Source organism: Oncorhynchus gorbuscha, linkage group LG18 (assembly GCF_021184085.1).
Source record: "Oncorhynchus gorbuscha isolate QuinsamMale2020 ecotype Even-year linkage group LG18, OgorEven_v1.0, whole genome shotgun sequence".
Lineage (NCBI taxonomy): Eukaryota > Metazoa > Chordata > Actinopteri > Salmoniformes > Salmonidae > Oncorhynchus > Oncorhynchus gorbuscha.
In genome coordinates this window covers 22,480,076-22,501,194 of record NC_060190.1, presented here as the reverse complement: position 1 = coordinate 22,501,194, position 21,119 = coordinate 22,480,076, and the positions used below count along the sequence as shown (strand labels likewise).

Sequence of the window (21,119 nt, the reverse complement as noted above, 5' to 3'; positions counted from 1 at the left end):
GTTTTTTTTACACATTTAAGGAAACACTGTATCACCGTCTCCCTGTATTCTGCTGCATACACTTACATACCCCCTCCCCTCTTGCTTTCTACCCTTTAGTGGAGCATGAAGCTTGTATTGCAAATGCCAAGCATCTCGGAGAGAATTCTAGTTCTTCAATTTGACAATAATAATAAGTTGAACTGTGCAATTCAGGGTTTATGCCAGGTCACTGGAAAAGCACTTTGTGTCAACTGCTGACGTAAAAAGGGCTTTATAAAACACATTTGATGGAATTTGACCTCCGAACTGTGACATTTGACCTATGACCGTTCCCCCTCCCAGGTGGACGCCCTGCGCCTGCGTCTGGAGGAGAAGGAGTCCTTCCTGAACAAGAAGACCAAGCAGCTGCAGGACCTGACGGAGGAGAAGGGCACGCTGGCCGGAGAGATCCGTGACATGAAGGACATGCTGGAGGTCAAGGAGAGGAAGATCAACGTCCTGCAGAAGAAGGTTAGGGGTCAAGGGTTAAGGGTCAGGGGATAATGGGTTTAAGTGTCAAGGGTGTATTTAGATGGAAAGTAGTTAAGGGTAGCCTAGGCATGCTCACAAGTTTGTTTAATAAATGGGTAAAAAAAAACACATCTCTGACCAACACTGTGTTCTCCTACCATTGCTTACCGAACTATAGATGGGACCGCCTAGCTCTGCTGTTCCACGCTAAAAGCTTTTAGGCATAACATGTTTGGTAGTAGAAATACTGGTAACGGATGCTGACTCGGGGGCCTCAGCGACTCGCCTAAGAGCAAATATGAGGGAAACACTGGATAAAGGGATACACTTGTAGACTTAGGTTTACAAGAAAACTCACCTCTGGATTGAGAAGAATTGATCAGAATTGTTACATAATGTAGAACCTAAATGAGAGCTTGCTGTGTGTGGTTATAGGTTAGGTTAGGTTAGGTTGTATGAACGTTTGGTTCCCTGTCTTATTCCTGAGACCCGGGCTGCTTCCCTAATGACATCATATTCACAATACATTGCACTACTTTTGACCAGAGCCCTTTGGGATGCATCCCTGAGCTGGTTGGTCTCTGAGGATACGAAGCGAGCACAAACACACACACACACACACACACGCACGCACGCACGCACGCACGCACGCACGCACGCACGCACGCACGCACGCACGCACGCACACACACACACACACACACACACACACACACACACACACACACACACACACACTCTAGTGTGTGCTATAAATATAGTGTGTTACTCTCACCCTGACCTCCTCATTCTCTCTGTCTCTCTCTCTCTCTCTCTCTCTCTCTCTCTCTCTCTCTCTCTCTCTCTCTCTCTCTCTCTCTCTTTCTCTCTCCATCTCTCTCTCTTCACTTTATATATATATTTATATTATATATTATATATTTATTATATGTTTATATATTGCTTATATTTCTTCTTCTGATGTTTCTCTACTCTGTCAGTGCACTGTGTCTCTCCTCTTCTCTTCTTCTGATCTGTACTCTGTCAGTGCACTGTGTCTCTCCTCTTCTCTTCTTCTGATGTTTCTCTACTCTGTCAGTGCACTGTGTCTCTCCTCTTCTCTTCTTCTGATGTTTCTCTACTCTGTCAGTGCACTGTGTCTCTCCTCTTCTCTTCTTCTGATGTTTCTCTACTCTGTCAGTGCACTGTGTCTCTCCTCTTCTCTTCTTCTGATGTTTCTCTACTCTGTCAGTGCACTGTGTCTCTCCTCTTCTCTTCTTCTGATCTCTACTCTGTCAGTGCACTGTGTCTCTCCTCTTCTCTTCTTCTGATGTTTCTCTACTCTGTCAGTGCACTGTGTCTCTCACCGTCTCTTTATATTTTTGATCTTTCTTTCTCAGATATCCCTCTTTCTCTTTCTTTCTCTCTGGCTAGACTATCTTGTTTTATTTCTTACTATCTTTGAGAGACATCTAACTATCTCTCTGCTTGTCTTGCTCAACAACAACGAGCTCATAACCTTCTACCATATGTTTCTCTGTAACCTTTATAGTCCCATGTGAAAACAGACACTACACGTAGCCGTCGAAGCACACTACTCTGTCTTCTCTCCTCCCCTTACCTTGCTTCTCTCGCTCTTACCCTCTCCATGCACAGGCACGCACGCACGCACGCACACACACACACACACACTTTCTCTAGTGTGTGCTATAAATATAGTGTGTTACTCTCTCACCCTGACCTCCTCACTTTCTCTCTCTCTCTGACCTCTCTCTTTCTCTCTCTCTCTCTCTCTCTCTCTCTCTCTCTCTCTCTCTCTCTCTCTCTCTCTCTCTCTCTCCCAAATACCAGCCAATCTTAAAAAGCTTCTACTAGATGAGATCAGACTGTATTTGATGTATTTTGCTAAAATAATAAAGTTTCCTCTTCCAGACGTCCCTTTAAGGAGACACAATTACCCTGCAAACATCACACACACTAACACCTAACTCACACTCCTAGCTTTTAATGCAGTTTCTCTATCTACAGTTCTTTTGACCTCATGCTAATTCCCACCCTCCGTCCTCCTCTCGCCCAGATTGAGAATCTGCAGGAGCAGCTGCGTGATAAGGACAAGCAGTTGGGGAACCTGAAGGACAGGGTGAAGTCCCTACAGACTGACTCCAGTAACACTGACACGGCCCTGGCCACCCTGGAGGAGGCACTCTCTGAAAAGGTACAGAAAGACCCAGAGCTTTACACCCGGAGGACTTAAAACCAGAACCCAAACAATGAACTTTGAACTAATGTCCATGTGTGTGTGTCTCTTAAGGAGCGTATTATAGAGAGACTGAAGGAGCAGAGAGCGAGGGAGGACAACGAGAGGATGGATGAAGTGGAGTCTTATAAGAAGGAGAACAAGGACCTCAAGGAGAAGGTCAACACCCTGCAGCTGGAATTAACAGAGAAGGAGGTCAGTGTAAAATAAGATAATTGATTGTATTATCCCCATGGGGTACATTTTTTGTTGCGGCTCTGGGCATGCATAAAAACACAAAGGCATTTCAAATACATGGGATGCTGTTCTCTCTGGAAGTATGACCCAATTTGGCCTGTTCTTTATTTTTCTACTGTGCTGTGCCTCCTGGTCTGGTACTGACTGTCCTCGCTGTTCCTGTTTGTCCCCATGTAGTCCAGTCTCATTGACTTAAAGGAGCACGCCACATCCCTGGCCTCCTCCAGCCTGAAGAAGGAGTCCAAGCTCAAGTCTCTGGAGATGGCCATCGAGCAGAAGAAAGAGGAGTGTAGTAAGTTGGAGACACAGTTACAGAAGGTAGGTCTCCTAACACTTCATCATTTAAAAGTGTTCATGGAATTTGGGTTTCCATGGCTGGGATTCAAAGATGCACTCTAAATGAATGACTCTTCTTAAACTGATTACAACTAGATGACATTTGTTGAAACCAAATGGATGATTCAATACCAATTGTTAGATTGGATCGTTAACAAAGCTAGATTTCAAGTTGAAACCTATTTCTTGCAACACTCAAATTACTTTCCCCCCTTTGATTAAACTTAATAAATAACATAAATGTAAATTAATATACATTGCTTGCAGAAAGTATTTAGGCCCCTTGACCTTTTCCACATTTTGTTATGTTACGGCCTTTTTCTAAAATAGATTAAATTGTTTTTTCCACTCATCAATCTACACACAATACCCCATAATGATAATACAAAAACAGGTTTTTCGAAATCTTTGCAAATTTATTACAAATAAAAACAGAAATATCACATTTACTTAAGTATTCAGACCATATACTCGGTACTTTGTTGAAGAACCTTTGGCAGTGATTACAGCCTTGAGTCTTCTTGGGTATGACGCTACAAGCTTGGCACACCTGTAATTGGGGAGTTTCTCCCATTCTTGGCTGTGTGCTTAGGGTCGATGTCCTGTTGGAAGGTGAACCTTTGCCCCAGTCTGAGATCCAGGTTTTCAAAAAAAGGATCTCTCTGTACTTTGCTCCGTTCATCTTTCCCTCGATCCTGACTAGTCTCCCAGTAGGTGCCGCTGAAAAACATCCCCACAGCCTGATGCTGCCACCACCATGTGTCACCGTAGGAATGATGCCAGGTTTCCTCTGTTTTAGTACCCTTCCCCAGATCTGTGCCTCGACATAATCCTTCAACCTCATAGCTTGGTTTTTGTACTGACATGCACTGTCAACTGTGGGACCTTATATAGAAAGGTTTGTGTCTTTCCAAATCATGTCCAATCAATTGAGTTTAGCACAGGTGGACTCCAATCAAGTTCTAAAAACATCTCAAGGATGATCAATAGAAACAGGGTGCACCTGAGCTCAATTTTGTCTCATAGCAAATGGTCTGAATACTTATGTAAATAAAGTATTTAAAAACATTTATATATATTTATATATTTTTGCAAAAATATCTAAAAACCTGTTTTTGCTTTGTCATTATGGGGTATTGTGTGTAGAATGTTGAGCCTTTAAAAAAAGGTTTTTGAATAAGGCTGTAACGTAACAAAATGTGGAAAAAGTCAAGCGGTCTGAATACTTTCCGAATGCAATGTATATACAACCCATTTTAATATGTTGTACCGAGTAGATTTGTCACATTGGAATTCCCTATCCAAATATCTGAAATTGTGTTACAAGCAATTAAATCAATTTCCTGTTCATCAAGGTATTATCTTGGTTCCATAACATGAAACAATGACCCCAAACACTTTATTTTCATAAGATTTTCACATTACAACCAAATAGTGACCAACTCACCAATAGAAACCTTTCCAGGTTCTTTAGTATCACAGTACTTATGCAGATATCGTTTAAGATTCAGTGCCGGCAGTGAACATTCATGTAATGATATTCACTTTCACGGGTGGGCAAAAATAACAAACGTAAAGTCACGCCCACAATAGGCCACGCCCACAACTCTTCTGACAGATTGCTGCCTCTATATTGCACCCACCGATAATGTAGTGCGATTGGGCATGAGGTGTTGAAAGCAATTTAGAAGCTTTCATTCAATTAAATAAATCCCAGTGATCTGTCAAAATTGTTATTTGATTTCGGACAAATTGAACAGAATAGGTTGAGCGGTGGGCCTCCCGAGTGGCGCCGTGGTCTACGGCACCGCACCGCAGTGCTTGAGGTGGTGTCACTACAGACCGGGTGTGTCGCGATCGTGGGGACCCATGAGCTTGGCGGTCCGGGCGCGTGCGCGCTGACTTCGGGCCGCCAATTGTATGGTGTTTCCTATGACACATCGGTGCGCTAGGCTTCTGGGTTAAGCGATCAGCGTGTCAAGAAGCAGTGCGGCTTAGCAGGGTTATGTTTCGGAGGACGCACGGCACTCGACCTTCGCCTCTCCCGAGTCCGTACGAGAGTTGCAGCGATGGGACAAGACTGTAACTACCAATTGGGGAGAGAAAGGGGGTAAAAAGTACAAAAATAACGACCCAAAGTGACATTTTGGACCACACCAATCAGAAAAAGCACTTCAGATGAACAGCAGTGCCGTCCCACTTTTTACAGTGTGCAGCACAGGAGGTTGGCGGCAACTTATCTTGGGAGTTCGAGCTCATAGTAATGGCTGGGGCGGAATTAGTGGAATGGTATCAAATACGCCAAACACCTGGTTTCCATGTGTTTGATAACATTCCATTCGCTCCATTCCAGCCATTATTATGAGCTGTTCTCTCCTCAGCATCCTCCGCTGGTGTACATTGATGTTTATTATATAAACTAGCGATGACAACCTGAACAACTCATTTGGGACGGCCTCAATGTTGAAGTCCGTCACAGTTAAAATCACTGTTAGAATCCCTGTTAAAGCGATGACAAGGAGTTAAATGAACATTGTTAGGCACAAAAGCTGACTTGTGTTTGATATTTGAGCGAAACTAAAGTCCATTGTGCACAGTTCTGCCAGTAAATGGTTAAATGGTTCAGTGAACCAAGTGGAAGAGATCCCTTTTATACCATCATAATCTCCTCTTCTCTTCGGTTGCATTCTTACAATTCAATCTAAACCTGCAGTATGTAGACAGTGTTATGCCTGTACATCTGATGAAGACTTTTAATTGACCATGCATCAAGTCCAGCTGGTAGGGATAGTCACACTAAAGGTGATGTTCAGTATTGCACAGTTGCCCCTATCACATCCATTCTATTTGATTTCGCTAGCTGTGGCCCAGTCAGTGTACGTTTGTAGTGGCTTTTTAAAGAAAACCGAACCATGGATTACAGATTCCCCTGGCCCATAGACGACATTCACTATTAGGAACCATCTAACATTAAGTTGGAAAATACTCAATTTCCCCTTTAAATCACTTATTATTCAAGCATATCCAATTATGGAAAAAGTGCTTCACTAATCTTAATTGCTACTGTATAACACAACAACATCATCCTCAATCAAGACCATTTTGGTTTACATCTGGTTATATGTGCTATCCCTGCTGGTTTACATCTGGTTATATGTGCTATCCCTGCTGGTTTACATCTGGTTATATGTGCTATCCCTGCTGGTTCACATCTGGTTATATGTGCTATCCCTGCTGGTTTACATCTGGTTATATGTGCTATCCCTGCTGGTTCACATCTGGTTATATGTGCTATCCCTGCTGGTTTACATCTGGTTATATGTGCTATCCCTGCTAGTTCACATCTGGTTATATGTGCTATCCCTGCTGGTTTACATCTGGTTATATGTGCTATCCCTGCTAGTTCACATCTGGTTATATGTGCTATCCCTGCTGGTTACATCTGGTTATATATGCTATCCCTGCTGGTTTACATCTGGTTATATGTGCTATCCCTGCTGGTTCACATATGGTTATATGTGCTATCCCTGCTGGTTTACATCTGGTTATATGTGCTATCCCTGCTGGTTTACATCTGGTTATATGTGCTATCCCTGCTAGTTCACATCTGGTTATATGTGCTATCCCTGCTGGTTTACATCTGGTTATATGTGCTATCCCTGCTAGTTCACATCTGGTTATATGTGCTATCCCTGCTGGTTTACATCTGGTTATATGTGCTATCCCTGCTAGTTCACATCTGGTTATATGTGCTATCCCTGCTGGTTTACATCTGGTTATATGTGCTATCCCTGCTGGTTTACATCTGGTTATATGTACTATCCCTGCTAGTTCACATCTGGTTATATGTGCTATCCCTGCTGGTTCACATATGGTTATATGTGCTATCCCTGCTGGTTTACATCTGGTTATATGTGCTATCCCTGCTAGTTCACATCTGGTTATATGTGCTATCCCTGCTGGTTTACATCTGGTTATATATGCTATCCCTGCTGGTTTACATCTGGTTATATGTGCTATCCCTGCTGGTTCACATATGGTTATATGTGCTATCCCTGCTGGTTTACATCTGGTTATATGTGCTATCACTGCTGGTTTACATCTGGTTATATGTGCTATCCCTGCTGGTTTACATCTGGTTATATGTGCTATCCCTGCTGGTTTACATCTGGTTATATGTGCTATCACTGCTGGTTTACATCTGGTTATATGTGCTATCCCTGCTGGTTTACATCTGGTTATATGTGCTATCCCTGCTGGTTTACATCTGGTTATATGTGCTATCCCTGCTGGTTTACATCTGGTTATATGTGCTATCCCTGCTGGTTTACATCTGGTTATATGTGCTATCCCTGCTGGTTTACATCTGGTTATATGTGCTACCCCTGCTGGTTTACATCTGGTTATATGTGCTATCCCTGCTGGTTTACATCTGGTTATATGTGCTATCCCTGCTGGTTTACATCTGGTTATATGTGCTATCCCTGCTGGTTTACTGGACTTGAGTGTGGTAAAACCTGCCATGTTTTATCTGTCATGGAGGATAACTTTGAAGCATTCTCTACTAATAAGCATGTCTGATATATACCCCAGTCCCTGCCAACACACACCCTTTTCACAATGCTGCTGCTGCTACTATTAGCACACACATACACAACGCTCCAGCAACATTGTGAAAATGTCCAATCCCTCATTTGAATATGCTGCTTGTTTAAACCCTCTCATCAGTGACAACAAACACCTGTTCATATAAATTCCTATAGTGATAGAATGCGGAAACTGGATCAGAGTTAATAACGTTCAGATAAGGATCCTACAACACCGTAGAACCACCGAGATGGGGAGCAAAGATGTCCATCAGATCTCCCCCATGTGTCTCTCTGTCCCATAACCACCCATACTGTGTCCTCCTCCTCCCTCTGTTCCTCTCCAGTGGTCCTGGCTGTCTCAACCATAGAAATAGAATTACTAGAACGGGAATCCCCTTTCAAGTCAATGTTCCACGATGGTTGGACCGGCGGCCATATTGTGTGTAATTCTGTTTCTATGGTCTCAACATACTGTTCAACATATACAGTAAAGGTGTTCTCTGTATTGATACTGCTTTAACATGTAACATTTAACATGTAACATGTCTGTTCTTAGCCTGGTCCAGGAACAGTTTGTGCTGTCTCGCCAACTCCCTTGGTCATTTTCTGTTTGGAATGACATTGACCATATAGGAGTTTACGAGAGAGCACAAACAGATCTGGCACCAGGCTAGTCTGTTCTACCCTGATCCTGCTGTTTCCACTCTCCTCTGGCTAATGGAGCTACATGCTAATGCTATCTTCCCCGGGTCTCCCCCCCCACCTCGTTTCCCCCGCCCCCCCCTTCACCACTTTCCTTTGCAATGTAGCAAGCAGAGCAGCTGTTCAGTCAGATGAACAACCCTGTAAGTCCTTCTCCGCCCCGGAGCTCTCTGTGGTGGCACATATTGAAAGCATGAGGACACCTTCCGCCCACCAAAATCCACCTCAATATCCTGGAACGTGCTATCTAACTTGTGGGGGATCATGTCATGGTCACATGGACCCAGTTACACTGTCACTGGTGTATCTTTCACATCATGTAGTATGCATGTTGACCTTTGCACTTAATGAGTATGATTTAGCTTTCCAACTACACTCATATTATGAGTTAGGCATTTAATATTCATGTAAAAAAATATATGTTTTTTTTGGAGTTGGATATTCGCCGCTCTTCTTGGTGAGCTTGACATTAAAGTAAAACTGACAGCATTTTAGCAACATGAAATCGTATTCAAATCAGTTCAAATACACCCCCAGGAAGAATATGACACGTTTAAAAACATTTTCTGACAAGCGAGCACTTAGATATGGTCATTTTCAAATGTTCATGAAATCTTTGAATGTTTGGGAATTACATACAGTTAAAGTTGGAAGTTTACATACACCTTAGCCAAATACATTTAAACTCAATTTTTCACAATTCCTGACTGTCAGTTAGGATCACCACTTTATTTTAAGAATGTGAAATGTCAGAATAATAATAGAGAGAATGATTTCTTTCAGCTTTTATTTCTTTCATCACATTCCCAGTGGGTCAGAAGTTTACATACACTCAATTAGTATTTGGTAGCAATACCTTTAAATTGTTTATCTTGGGTCAAATGTTTCGGGTAGTCTTCCACAAGCTTCCCCACAATAAGTTGAGTGAAATTTGGCCCATTCCTCCTGACAGAGCTGGTGTAACTGAGTCAGGTCAGGCCTCCTTGCTTGCACACGCTTTTTCAGTTCCGCCCACACATTTTCTATGGGATTGAGGTCAGCGCTTTGTGATGGCCACTCCAATACCTTGACTTTGTTGTCCTTAAGCCATTTTGCCACAACTTTGGAAGTATGCTTGGGGTCATTGTCCATTTGGAAGACTCATTTGTAACCAAGCTTTAACTTCCCGACTGATGTCTTGAGATGTTGCTTCAATATATCCACATAATTGTCCTGCCTCATGATGCCATCTATTTTGTGAAGTGCACCAGTCCCTCCTGCAGCAAAGCACCCCCACAACATGATGCTGCCACCCCCGTGCTTCACGGTTCGGATGGTGTTTTTTGGCTTGCAAGCCTCCCCCTTTTTCCTCCAAACATAACGATGGTCATTATGCCCAAACAGTTCTATTTTTGTTTCATCAGACCAGAGGACATTTCTCCAAAAAGTACAATCTTTGTCCCCATATGCAGTTGCAAGCCATAGTCTGGCTTTTTTATGGTGGTTTTGGAGCAGTTGCTTCTTCCTTACTGAGCGACCTTTCAGGTTATGTCGATATAGCACTCGTTTTACTGTGGATAAAAATATTGTTGTACCTGTTTCCTCCAGCATCTTCACAAAGTCCTTTGCTGTTGTTCTGGGATTGATTTGCACTTTTTGCACCAATGTACATTCATCTCTTGGAGACAGAACGCGTCTCCTTCCTGAGCGGTATGACGGCTGCATGGTCCCATGGTATTTTTTCTTGCGTACTATTGTTTGTACAGATGAACATGGTACCTTCGGGCGTTTGGAATTTGCTCCTAAGGATGAACCAGACTTGTGGAGGTCTACAATTTTTTTGTTCTGAAGTTTTGGCTGATTTCTTTTGATTTTCCCATGATGTCAAGCAAAAAATAGCTGAGGTTGAAGGTCGGCCTTGAAATACATCCACAGATACACCTCCAATTGACTCAAATTATGTAAATTAGCCTTTCAGAAGCTTCTAAAGCCATGACATAATTTTCTGGAATTTTCCAAGCTGTTTAAAGGCACAGTCAACTTAGTGTATGTAAACTTCTGACCCACTGGAATTGTGATACTGTGAATTATAAGTGAAATAATGTGTCTGTAAACAATTGTTGGAAAAATTACTTGTGTCATGCACGAAGTAGATGTCCTAACCGACTTGCCAAAACTATAGTTTGTTAACAAGAAATTTGAGGAGTGGTTGAAAAATGAATTTGAATAATGACTCAAACCTAAGTATATGTAAACTTCCGACTTCAACTGTATACTAAGGCGTTTGTGAAAACTCTATAGTAACATAGAGTGGGGAAAGCGGCCGTGCATTTGGACAATTAACAGAGACAGCAGTAAATAAAACCGAATAAAAACATCTGTCTCGTCCAGGACCGGATTCTACGCAGATCAGAGCTACAGTAGGCCTTTGTGCAAACAGGCCTACCATCATTCACTTTGATCTGGACTGTGTGTTTACATGCAGTTGCAACAGTGCAACTTTAGATCATTAAAACGCATTCGCCAAAAGACACAAAATACACCTGACTGGATTTCTGTAAATGCGTCAATACCACGGGAGTCAAGCAAATCAAATCAAATAATTCAATTGTATTCATCACATGCACCGAATACAACAGGTGTAGTAGACCTTACAGTGAAATGCTTCCTTACGAGCCCCTAACCAACAGTGCAGTTTCAAAAAAGACGGAAAAGAATAGGAGATAAAAGTAACAAGTGATTAAAGAGCAGCAGTGATAAGTAACAATATATACAGGGGGTGCCGGTACAGAGTCAATGTGCGGGGCACTGGTTAGTCGAGGTAGTATGTACATGTAGGTAGAGTTATTAAAGTTATTAAAGTGACTATGCATAGATGACAACAGAGAGTGGCAGTGGTGTGGAGGGGGGAGGGGGACAATGCAAATAGTTTGGGTGGCCATTTGACTAGATGTTCAGGAGTCTTATGGCTTGGAAGTAGAAGCTGTTTAGAAGCCTCTTAGACTTAGACTAGGCATGCCGGCACCGCTTGCCGTGCAGTAGCAGAGAGAACAGTCTATGACTAGGGGTAGCTGGAGTCTTTGACAATTTTCAGGGCCTTCCTCTGACACCTCCCGGCGTAGCGGTCCCGGATGGCAGGAAGCTTGGCCCCAGTGATGTACTGGGCGGTTCACATTACCCTCGGTAGTGCTTTGCGGTCGGAGGCCGAGCAGTTGCCATTACCAGGCAGTTGCCATTCTACCAGCTGTAGAACCTTTTGAGGATCTGAGGACCCATGTCAAATATATAAATAGTCTCCGGAGGGGACTGTGCTTGGACCATGTTAGTTTGTTGGTGATGTGGACACCAAGGAACTTGAAGCTCTCACAACCATTAAAAGGTAGTCTCTCTGTCCATCAGTTAGGCACATCAACAACAACAAGATCAACAACTAATGCTCGCCATGCTCGACCCTTGGTCTCTGTAAGAAGTAATTGTTTAAGACCAGTGCAATGGTGGTATAATGTGATTTTCTTACAAATAGTCCTAGCGACAAAAAAAATAAATAGAGAATTAGCTGAAAGTTATGGACAGTTTCTTCTTCTTCTATCGTGTTCTCACATCTGTGTAATGTTGTTCGTCTGTTGTTTGTAGAGAGTCAGACCGAAATGCAGCGTGTAGGTTACTCATGACTTTTAATGAAGAAAATGCTGTACATGAAATAACTGAAAATACAAAAACAACAAACGAGTGAAACTAATTACAGCCTATCTGGTGACTAACACAGAGACAGGTACAATCACCCACGAAATACAACGCGCACTCAGGCTGCCTAAATACAGTTCCCAATCCGAGACAACGAGAATCAGCTGACTCCAATTAGGAATCGCCTCAGGCAGCCAAGCCTAACTAGACACACCCCTAATAATACACACTCCCAATTAATACAAACCCCAATACGAAATACAACATATAAACCCATGTCACACCCTGGCCTACCCAAACAATAAACAAAAACACAAGATACAATGACCAAGGCGTGACAGAACCCCCCCCTAAGGTGCGGACTCCGGGACGCACCTCAAGAGCATAGGGAGGGTCCGGGTGGGCGTCTGTCCATGGTGGCGGTTCTGGCTCGGGACGTGGACCCCACTCCATAAATGTCCTAGTTCCTCCCCTTCGCATCCTAGGATAATCCACCTTCTCCGCCGACCATGGCCTAATAGTCCTCACCCTGATCCCCACATAACTGAGGGGCAGCTCGGGACAGAGGGGCAGCTCGGGACAGAGGGGCAGCTCGGGAGAGAGGGGCAGCTCGGGACAGAGGGGCAGCTCGGGACAGAGGGGCAGTTCGGGACAGAGGGGCAGCTCGGGACAGAGGGGCAGCTCAGGACAGAGGGGCATCTCAGGACAGAGGGGCATCTCGGGACAGAGGGGCAGCCCGGGACATAGGGGCAGCCCGGGACCGAAGCAGCCCAGTACTGAGGGGAAGCCCGGTACTGAGAGGGAGCCCAGTACAGAGAGGAAGCCTAGTACTGAAAGGAAGCTCAGTACTGAGAGGAAGCTCAGGCAGGTAGTAGGCTCCGGTAAATCCTGGCTGGCTGGTGGACCTGGATGATTCAGGTTGTCTGGCCGATCTAGAAGATCTTGGCAGACTGGCACTTCTGGCGGATCCTGGCAGACTGGCACTTCTGGTGGATCCTGGCAGACTGGTGACGCTGGGCCGACTGGCGGCGCTGGGCAGACAGGAGACTCCGGCAGCGCAGGAGAGGAGAAAGGCTCTGGCTGCGCTAAACAGGCGGGAGACTCCAACAGCGCAGGAGAGGAGAAAGGCTCTGGCTGCGCTGAACAGGCGAGGCGCACTGGACGCGCTGGGCCGACTGGTAGCACTGGTGGCGCTGACAGACAGGAGACTCCGGCAGCACAGGAGAGGAGAAAGGCTTTGGCTGCGCTAAACAGGCTGGAGACTCCGATAGCACAGGAGGGGAGAAAAGCACTGGCTGTGCTGAACAGGCGAGGCGCACTGGAGGCCTGGTGCGTGGTGCTGGAACTGGTGGTACTGGCGCGAGGACACGCACAGGAAGCCTGGTGCGGGGAGCTGCTACCGGAGGACTGGTGTGTAGAGGTGGCTCTGGATAGACCGGACCGAGCAGGCGCACTGGAGCTCTTGAGCACCGAGCCTGCCCAAGCTTACCTGGCTCGATGCCCACTCTAGCCCGGCCAATAGGAAGGGCTGGTATGAGTCGCAGCTGGCTCTGCACCCGCACTGGAAACACCGTGCGCTCCATAGCATAACACGGTGCCTGCCCGGTCTCTCTAGCCCAACGGTGAGCACAGGGAGTATGCGCAGGTTTCCTACCTGGCATAACTATTCTCCCTTTTAGCTCCTCCCAATACATTTTTTGGGGTGACTTTCCGGTTTCCAACCGCGTCGCAGTGCTGCCTCCTCATACTCGCGCCTCTCCGCTTTAGCTACTTCTATTTCCTCCTTGGGACGGCGATATTCTCCCGGCTGCGCCCAGGGTCCTTTTCCGTCTAATATCATCTCCCAAGACCAGAAGTCCTCATATTGCTGCTCCTCACAATTAACAGGGAGAGTAGGCTCAGGTCTGACTCCTGACTCTGCCACTCTCTCTCTGCGCTTTCCCCCGTTACCTACGGTTTTCGCTCTGTATAGCCATGCTTTCCTTTTCGATTCCATCCGTGTATAGCCCTCTTCGCATTGCTGTAGGGAATCCCAGGCGGGCTCCTGCACTCGCTCTGGGTCGGCCGCCCACCTGTCGATTTCCTCCCACGTAGTATACTCCTTGCTTCTGTTGTCCATAACCTCCTCCTTCAGATCCTGCCAGTTCACACGCTGCTCGGTCTGTGAATGGTGGTGGGTGATTCTGTAATGTTGTTCGTCTGTTGTTTGTAGAGAGTCAGACCGAAATGCAGCGTGTAGGTTACTCATGACTTTTAATGAAGAAAATGCTGTACATGAAATAACTGAAAATACAAAAACAACAAACGAGTGAAACTAATTACAGCCTATCTGGTGACTAACACAGAGACAGGTACAATCACCCACGAAATACAACGCGCACTCAGGCTGCCTAAATACGGTTCCCAATCCGAGACAACGAGAATCAGCTGACTCCAATTAGGAATCGCCTCAGGCAGCCAAGCCTAACTAGACACACCCCTAATAATACACACTCCCAATTAATACAAACCCCAATACGAAATACAACATATAAACCCATGTCACACCCTGGCCTACCCAAACAATAAACAAAAACACAAGATACAATGACCAAGGCGTGACAATCTGTCATCTTGACTTATGATTAATAGTAAGATACCAAGATATCCATCAGCTCTGTACAACTCTGTTTAAACAAACTTCAATTTAATAACTAACCAATGTTAGCGTAGCAATAGGCCGTGCATACTGTGTGTTCCAAACAGCACCCTTTCCCTATACGGCACTACCGTTGACCAGGGCCTATAGGGTAGGGTAAATAGGGTGCCATTCGGGATTCACTCTCAATTCTCATGTCAGTTAGAGGTACGCACCAAAACCTCACCCGCAGCTAAGAGCATTAGATTCCCCCAAACGATTAGTTCTGACCTTACTCCTCATGCTTGAAATATGTCACTTGCTGTCACTGCTGGATTGACCCGACTCTCTTCATGGGGAAAGCATTGCAAAGACTGTCTTCCCTGCCGCGTTGGACTTGCTTTTGCATGCTGTGATTGGTCCTCCTGAGTATCGCATGCTTTGTTTTATCGTCACTGTTTGGCTCGCTTCACTGTCTACACGTTGATAAGTGGTCAATTCAATAGAGGCGTAATGTTGCCCTTTTAACGTTGGCAGTGGTTGAAGTGGCTTACTGTGGTGGCGTATGTTTGTCTGGATACAGTATGCTCTCTCGTTGCATTAGCTCTTGTGTTGGGTCTGTGACTGTCAGCGTGGCCATATGATGTCTCAGAGGTCTACTTCTGATCTGTTTTGTGTGTTTAGAAGAGGACTCGAGCTGTTCAACTTGTACTGTATGATGGTCAAAACCCTATCCTAGTTCAGTGACTTGGACACACCACAGGTGATACCGTGTGATTATCCGGAGGGATAAGAGAGGAGAGATGACAGTGATTATACCTAGTGATTATAACCAGGGCCTAAATTCCCAAAGCGTCCCAGAGTAGGATATCTGTGATCAGTTTAACCTTTGAGATCATAAGGAATAAGATCGTATAGACAGGTGAGGAGCCTAGATCAGCACTCCTACTCTGAGATGCTTTGTGTATACAGGCCCTAGTCCGTCCTGTACACGCAGGGCCAGTTTCCCCCAACCCAGATTAAGCTGACTCCTGGACTAAAAGTAGTTCACGCTAAATGTTGAATCTCCATTTGAAAGTGCTCTTTTGTCCAGGACTAGGCTTATTAATCTGTGTATGGGAAACAGTCTGCTTTGGCTACTAAAAAATGATTGTCATGAGGTCAGCGAGTCTGTTAGGAGGCAAACTAATGACACTAATGACAGAATTGCGAATCTCACCTTTTCCATATTGCTTGTATTTCCTGTTAGCATTAGCATATAGTAACAGGCATAAGCAGCCTTCAGTTGTGATCACGGGACTGTTTAATGGAACAAATGACAGTCAGTCAGAGCTGATGAGCCAGTAGTGGTTCTGATGCCACCTGTTCGCTATGCTCTATTCAAATAGTACAGAGAGAGAGAGAGAGAGAGAGAGAGAGAGAGAGAGAGAGAGAAAGAAGAGAAGTGAGGAGAGGGAGAGGAGAGGAGACGAGTAGTTCATATAAGAAACTGACTGACTGTGGAGTTTGCCTGTTCTGTGTTCTCTCCCTTTTCTGTGTGTGTGTGTGTGTGTGTGAGAGTTCATACTTGCATCCATGTGTGTGCGTGCGTGTGTGTGTGTGTCTGTCTCCCCACGGCTATGACCACGCAGAAGGCCCACGAGGTCCACGAGGTCCAACAGCAGCAGCAGATGGCGGGGCTGGGTTCCAGGGGGAACCCAGACTACATGGAGCGGGAGCGGGAACAGCGGGTAAAGCTCCTGGAGAAGGAAGTGTCCTACTACAAGGAGGAGTCTGGCAAGGCCCAGGCGGAGGTGGAGCGGCTACTAACCATCCTCCGAGAGGTAGAGAGCGAGAAGAACGACAAGGACAAGAAGATCGCCGAGCTGGAGAGGTAACACCGTTGCTGCGTTTTTGTTTCTGTTCCTCTGTGGAAGTGAGACTTTCTAGGTGCACGTGGTCTTGTGCCGTTGACGTAGTCGCTCATCCTGCTGTTGTTATTGTTGGTGTTGATGGTTTATTGGGTGTTACATCATCCTGTGAGTCTGTGACTGTACTGTGCTGCTCCGGCGTCCATCCATGCCCTCCTATGTTTTTGCCCTGCCTGGGTTCTGTACTGGCGAATGGCGGCAACCTGCGTCCTACTTATAGTTCATAGAGCATTAATGAACCAAACGTTTCATCTTTAGACTTTGGATCGGCCATTTTAGTAAGAACCCAAGTGGCCATGTAAAATACTGCAGAAAAGGGTCTGTTCTGACACTCAAGGTGGGTCAAACTGTAAATGATTGTCTCGTGAGCACCCCCTGGCGGTGATACGGGGCCATTATATTCCGTGTGCCAAACTCATGATGTGACTGTTGGATTAATTAACAGTGTTTTTGTTCTTCTTTACCGTCTTTTCCCAAATCTTCCTCTTTTAATTGTTCCTTGTTCACTCCAACCTTTCCTTTTTCCTCTCTCCGTGTCTCCATGTCTTCTTTCCTGCTGCCCTTCACTCCTGGCAATCCACCTCCTCTCCCTTAAACATTTTCTCCACCTTTCTTTCTTTCTTTCTTTCTTTCTTTCTTTCTTTTTCTTTCTTTCTTTCTTTCTTTCTTTCTTTCTTTCTTTCTTTCTCTTCTTACAACTATCTCTCCCTCTTTTCTCTCTCTCTGTATCTACCCAACACTTTACCCTTCTCATCCTCCTCCTTCTACCCCTGGCCCAGCCCCCTCACTCTGCCCCTGTTCCTCGCCCGGCCTCGGCCCTGTCCCTCGCCACGGTCCCGGTGGCAGAGCCCCCCCTGACCCACTCCCCCTGTGTCCTCCGCTGCCCCCGCTGCCCCCAGCAGATAGGGGGAATGGTGTGGGATTTCCTGGGAAAGTGAGTGCTCTGCCCCTGGCACTTCAGCTCGGCTGCCCTCGTGGTTTACGTCTGCGACTGCGACTGCACCTGCATCTGGTCTCACCTGTCCGTATGTCTGTCTGTCCGGGTCTGCCTGCTGTCAGTCTGTACGACTGAGAGATCCACAGATCTTTATACCAACGCTATGGGCTCTCTGCTGCTCTCATCTGTTCATTTCTTTGGTTTGATTTGGAAGCCCATCAGCTCGTCCATGTTATGTAAAGATCACTGGATCTGTTTTGCAACTTTCATGGCAGATGTTTTGCAAAATTCTGCATCTCTCTGTCTGTCTGTCTGTGTGTGTGTGTGTGCGTGTGTCTGTGTCTGTGTCTGTGTGTGTGTGTGTGTGTGTGTGTGTGTGTGTGTGTGTGTGTGTGTGTGTGTGTGTGTGTGTGTGTGTGTGTGTGTGTGTGTGTGTGTGTGTGTGTGTGTGTGTGTGTGTGTGTGTGTGTGTGTGTATGTGTCTGTGTGTGTGTGCGTGCTTTGTGTGTGAGAGTGTGTTCTGTTGCATGTGCATGCGTTTGTATCATTGTGTGCGTGTCTTCAACCTGTTTCTCCACCCGTGTCTGTCTGCTCACCCTTTATGATTCAGTAACTAAGGTGAGAATGGGAAATTGAAAAAAAGAAATGTTATACAGTGCCTCCAATAAATTATTCATACCCCTTGACTTATTCCAAATTGTGTTGGGTTACAGCTGGGTTGTGCAACATTTGCCCATTATTCTTTTCAAAATTCTTCAAGCTCTGTCGAATTAGTTGTTGATCACTGCTGGACAGCCATTTTTAGGTCATAGATTTTTTAGCAGATTTAAGTCAAAATGTAACTCGGTCACTCAGGAACATTCAACAACATCTTGGTAAGCAACTCCAGTGTAGATGAGGCCTTGTGTTTTAGTTATTGTCCTGCTGAAAGGTGAATTCCTCTCCCAGTATCTGGTGGAAAGCAGACTGAACCAGGTTGTCCTCTAGGATTTTGCCTGTGCTTAGCTCCATTCCGTTTCTTTTTTTAATCCTGAAACACTACCCAGTCCTTAACACTTACAAGCATACCCATAACATGATGAAGCCACCACTAGGCTTGGAAATATGGAGAGTGGTACTATGTAATGTATTGAATTTCCCCCAAACATAATACCCAGGACAAAAAGTGTATTGTTTTGCATCATTACTTTAGAGCATTGATTGCAAATAGGATGTTTGGGAATCTTTGTATTTTGTACAGGATTCTTTCTTGCCGTCCCCATTCCTCTCCTGAGTCAGGAAGGAAACTGAGTCAGGAAGGAAACTGAGTCAGGAAGGAAACTGAGTCAGGAAGGAAACTGAGTCAGGAAGGAAACTGAGTCAGGAAGGAAACTGAGTCAGGAAGGAAACTGAGTCAGGAAGGAAACTGAGTCAGGAAGGAAACTGAGTCAGGAAGGAAACTGAGTTAGGAAGGAAACTGAGTCAGGAAGGAAACTGAGTCAGGAAGGAAACTGAGTTAGGAAGGAAACTGAGTCAGGAAGGAAACTGAGTCAGGAAGGACGCCTGTATCTTTGTAGTGACTGGGTGTATTGATACACCATCAAAAGTGTAGTTAATATCTTCACCATGCTCAAAGGGAAATTCAATGTTGACTTTTTTTTGTATATTGAATGCTCAAATATATAAAAATGAGCTGGCGCACACCCAGAGAAAATGATTTTACGTAGAGGTGCTGACTAACGGCGAATAAACTATAAGCTATGAAAAATAAAGAGAGCCGCACACTCTATATATAAACTCCCAGTAATTTATTGAGTAAATCACCAACGTTTCGGCATCACTGTGCCTTCTTCAAGACATTGGGAAAACCTCCCTGGTCTTTGTGGTTGACTTTGTGTTTGAAATTAAATGGTCGACTGAGGGACCTTACAGATAATTGTATGCAAGGGGTCCACAGATGAGGTTGTCATTCAAAAATCATGTTCAACACTATTATTGCACACAAAGTGAGTCCATGCAACTCATTGTGACTTATTGAGCACATTTGTACTCCTGAACTTATTTAGGCTTGCCATAACAGGCCGTCATTGAAAATAAGAATTTGTTCTTAACTGACTTGCCTGGTTAAATAAAGGTTAAAAAAAAAAAAAAAAAAAAAAAAAAACAACGGGGTTAATTAATTCGTGAAAATGTTGAAAAGCATAATTCCACTTTGACATGATGTTGTGTTGAGGCCAATGAAAACAAAACACCATTTAATCCATTTTAAATTCAGGCTGTAACACAACACAATTTGAAAAAGTAAAGGGGTGTGAATACTTTCGGACGGCACTGTGTATGACCAAACTAACTATATCACAAACTAATCAATCATCTGTAGTAGTACTGTATGAATGAACAGAAACATACAGTATATTGTACTAATAATGAACTTGTCCATATGTTCAAAAACACATTTAACAAATACAATTGTACATATACAAGCCATAATGATATCATATACTGTATATGTCTCATATGTGTCAGTTTTGGCATATACAACACATGTATTCCTCTTCAATTATACATGCCCTGTTCCCATCCTTTAACAGGAGTTCTCTCATTACAACAGAATACCATTATAGGATCTGTACTGTAGAAAATGCACATATTGTACATGTACCTTACACACATACCATAACCACACACACACACACACACACACACACACACACACACACACACACACACACACACACACACACACACACACACACACACACACACACACACACACACACACACACACACACACACACACACACACACACACACACACACACACACACACACACACCATTGTATGTGTTATTTTGTGTGTTGGCTGTTTGGTGTAGCTTGTGTACAGCAGGAAGGTCTTTAGAGTTGTGTCCTTCTCCTGCCATGAGCACGCTGCTTCCCCTGCTCATTCCAGCTCCCCATCTGCCCGCCTGCCCCCTCATCCTCCCCCACAACCAGCCTCACAATTTATACTTCAATACCTCCACCCTACTACTCACAGTGAAACCCATCCTCTCTAAACTGACTTCTGCCCTGCCCTGCCCTGCCCTGCCCTGCCCTGCCCTGCCCTGCCCTGCCCTGCCCTGCCCTGCCCTGCCCTGCCCTGCCCACTCCCCTGCCCAGCTTGCTGTGCCAGATGTAAAGGCTAGCTCTCAGCCTAGTAGCCTGGCCTGCATGACTAGAGCTGCAGTGCTCCAGGTCAACTGTGCCCTGCTCAATGAGTGAGCTGCTTTAGTAGGTAGGGTCTGTATGTCCTCTATTGAACCCACACAGAGCCTAGTTTGTTTTGGTCCAGAGGGGTATCAGTCAGTTGTTTGGACCCCTCTGTCTGTCTGGCTGCCATGGCTCCCTTGACTGGTTACCTTGCTGCCTTGCCCACTTG

At 45.0% G+C, this 21,119-nt stretch overlaps 1 protein-coding gene across 6 annotated transcripts in view; it reads left to right on the top strand.

Annotated features, from left to right (window-relative positions):
• Positions 1 to 21,119, top strand: part of LOC124003385 (ERC protein 2-like) — a 74,378-nt gene that overhangs the window by 40,219 nt on the left and 13,040 nt on the right. For 5 of the 6 annotated variants that reach the window (XM_046311590.1, XM_046311588.1, XM_046311586.1 and 2 more), the window contains 6 exons: positions 325 to 492; positions 2,549 to 2,686; positions 2,783 to 2,923; positions 3,143 to 3,283; positions 8,700 to 8,735; positions 16,504 to 16,745. In XM_046311590.1, the coding sequence (XP_046167546.1) occupies positions 325 to 492; positions 2,549 to 2,686; positions 2,783 to 2,923; positions 3,143 to 3,283; positions 8,700 to 8,735; positions 16,504 to 16,745 (866 nt within the window). The remainder of the gene's footprint in view (positions 1 to 324; positions 493 to 2,548; positions 2,687 to 2,782; positions 2,924 to 3,142; positions 3,284 to 8,699; positions 8,736 to 16,503; positions 16,746 to 21,119) is intronic. The other variant, XM_046311591.1, reaches the window with a different exon arrangement.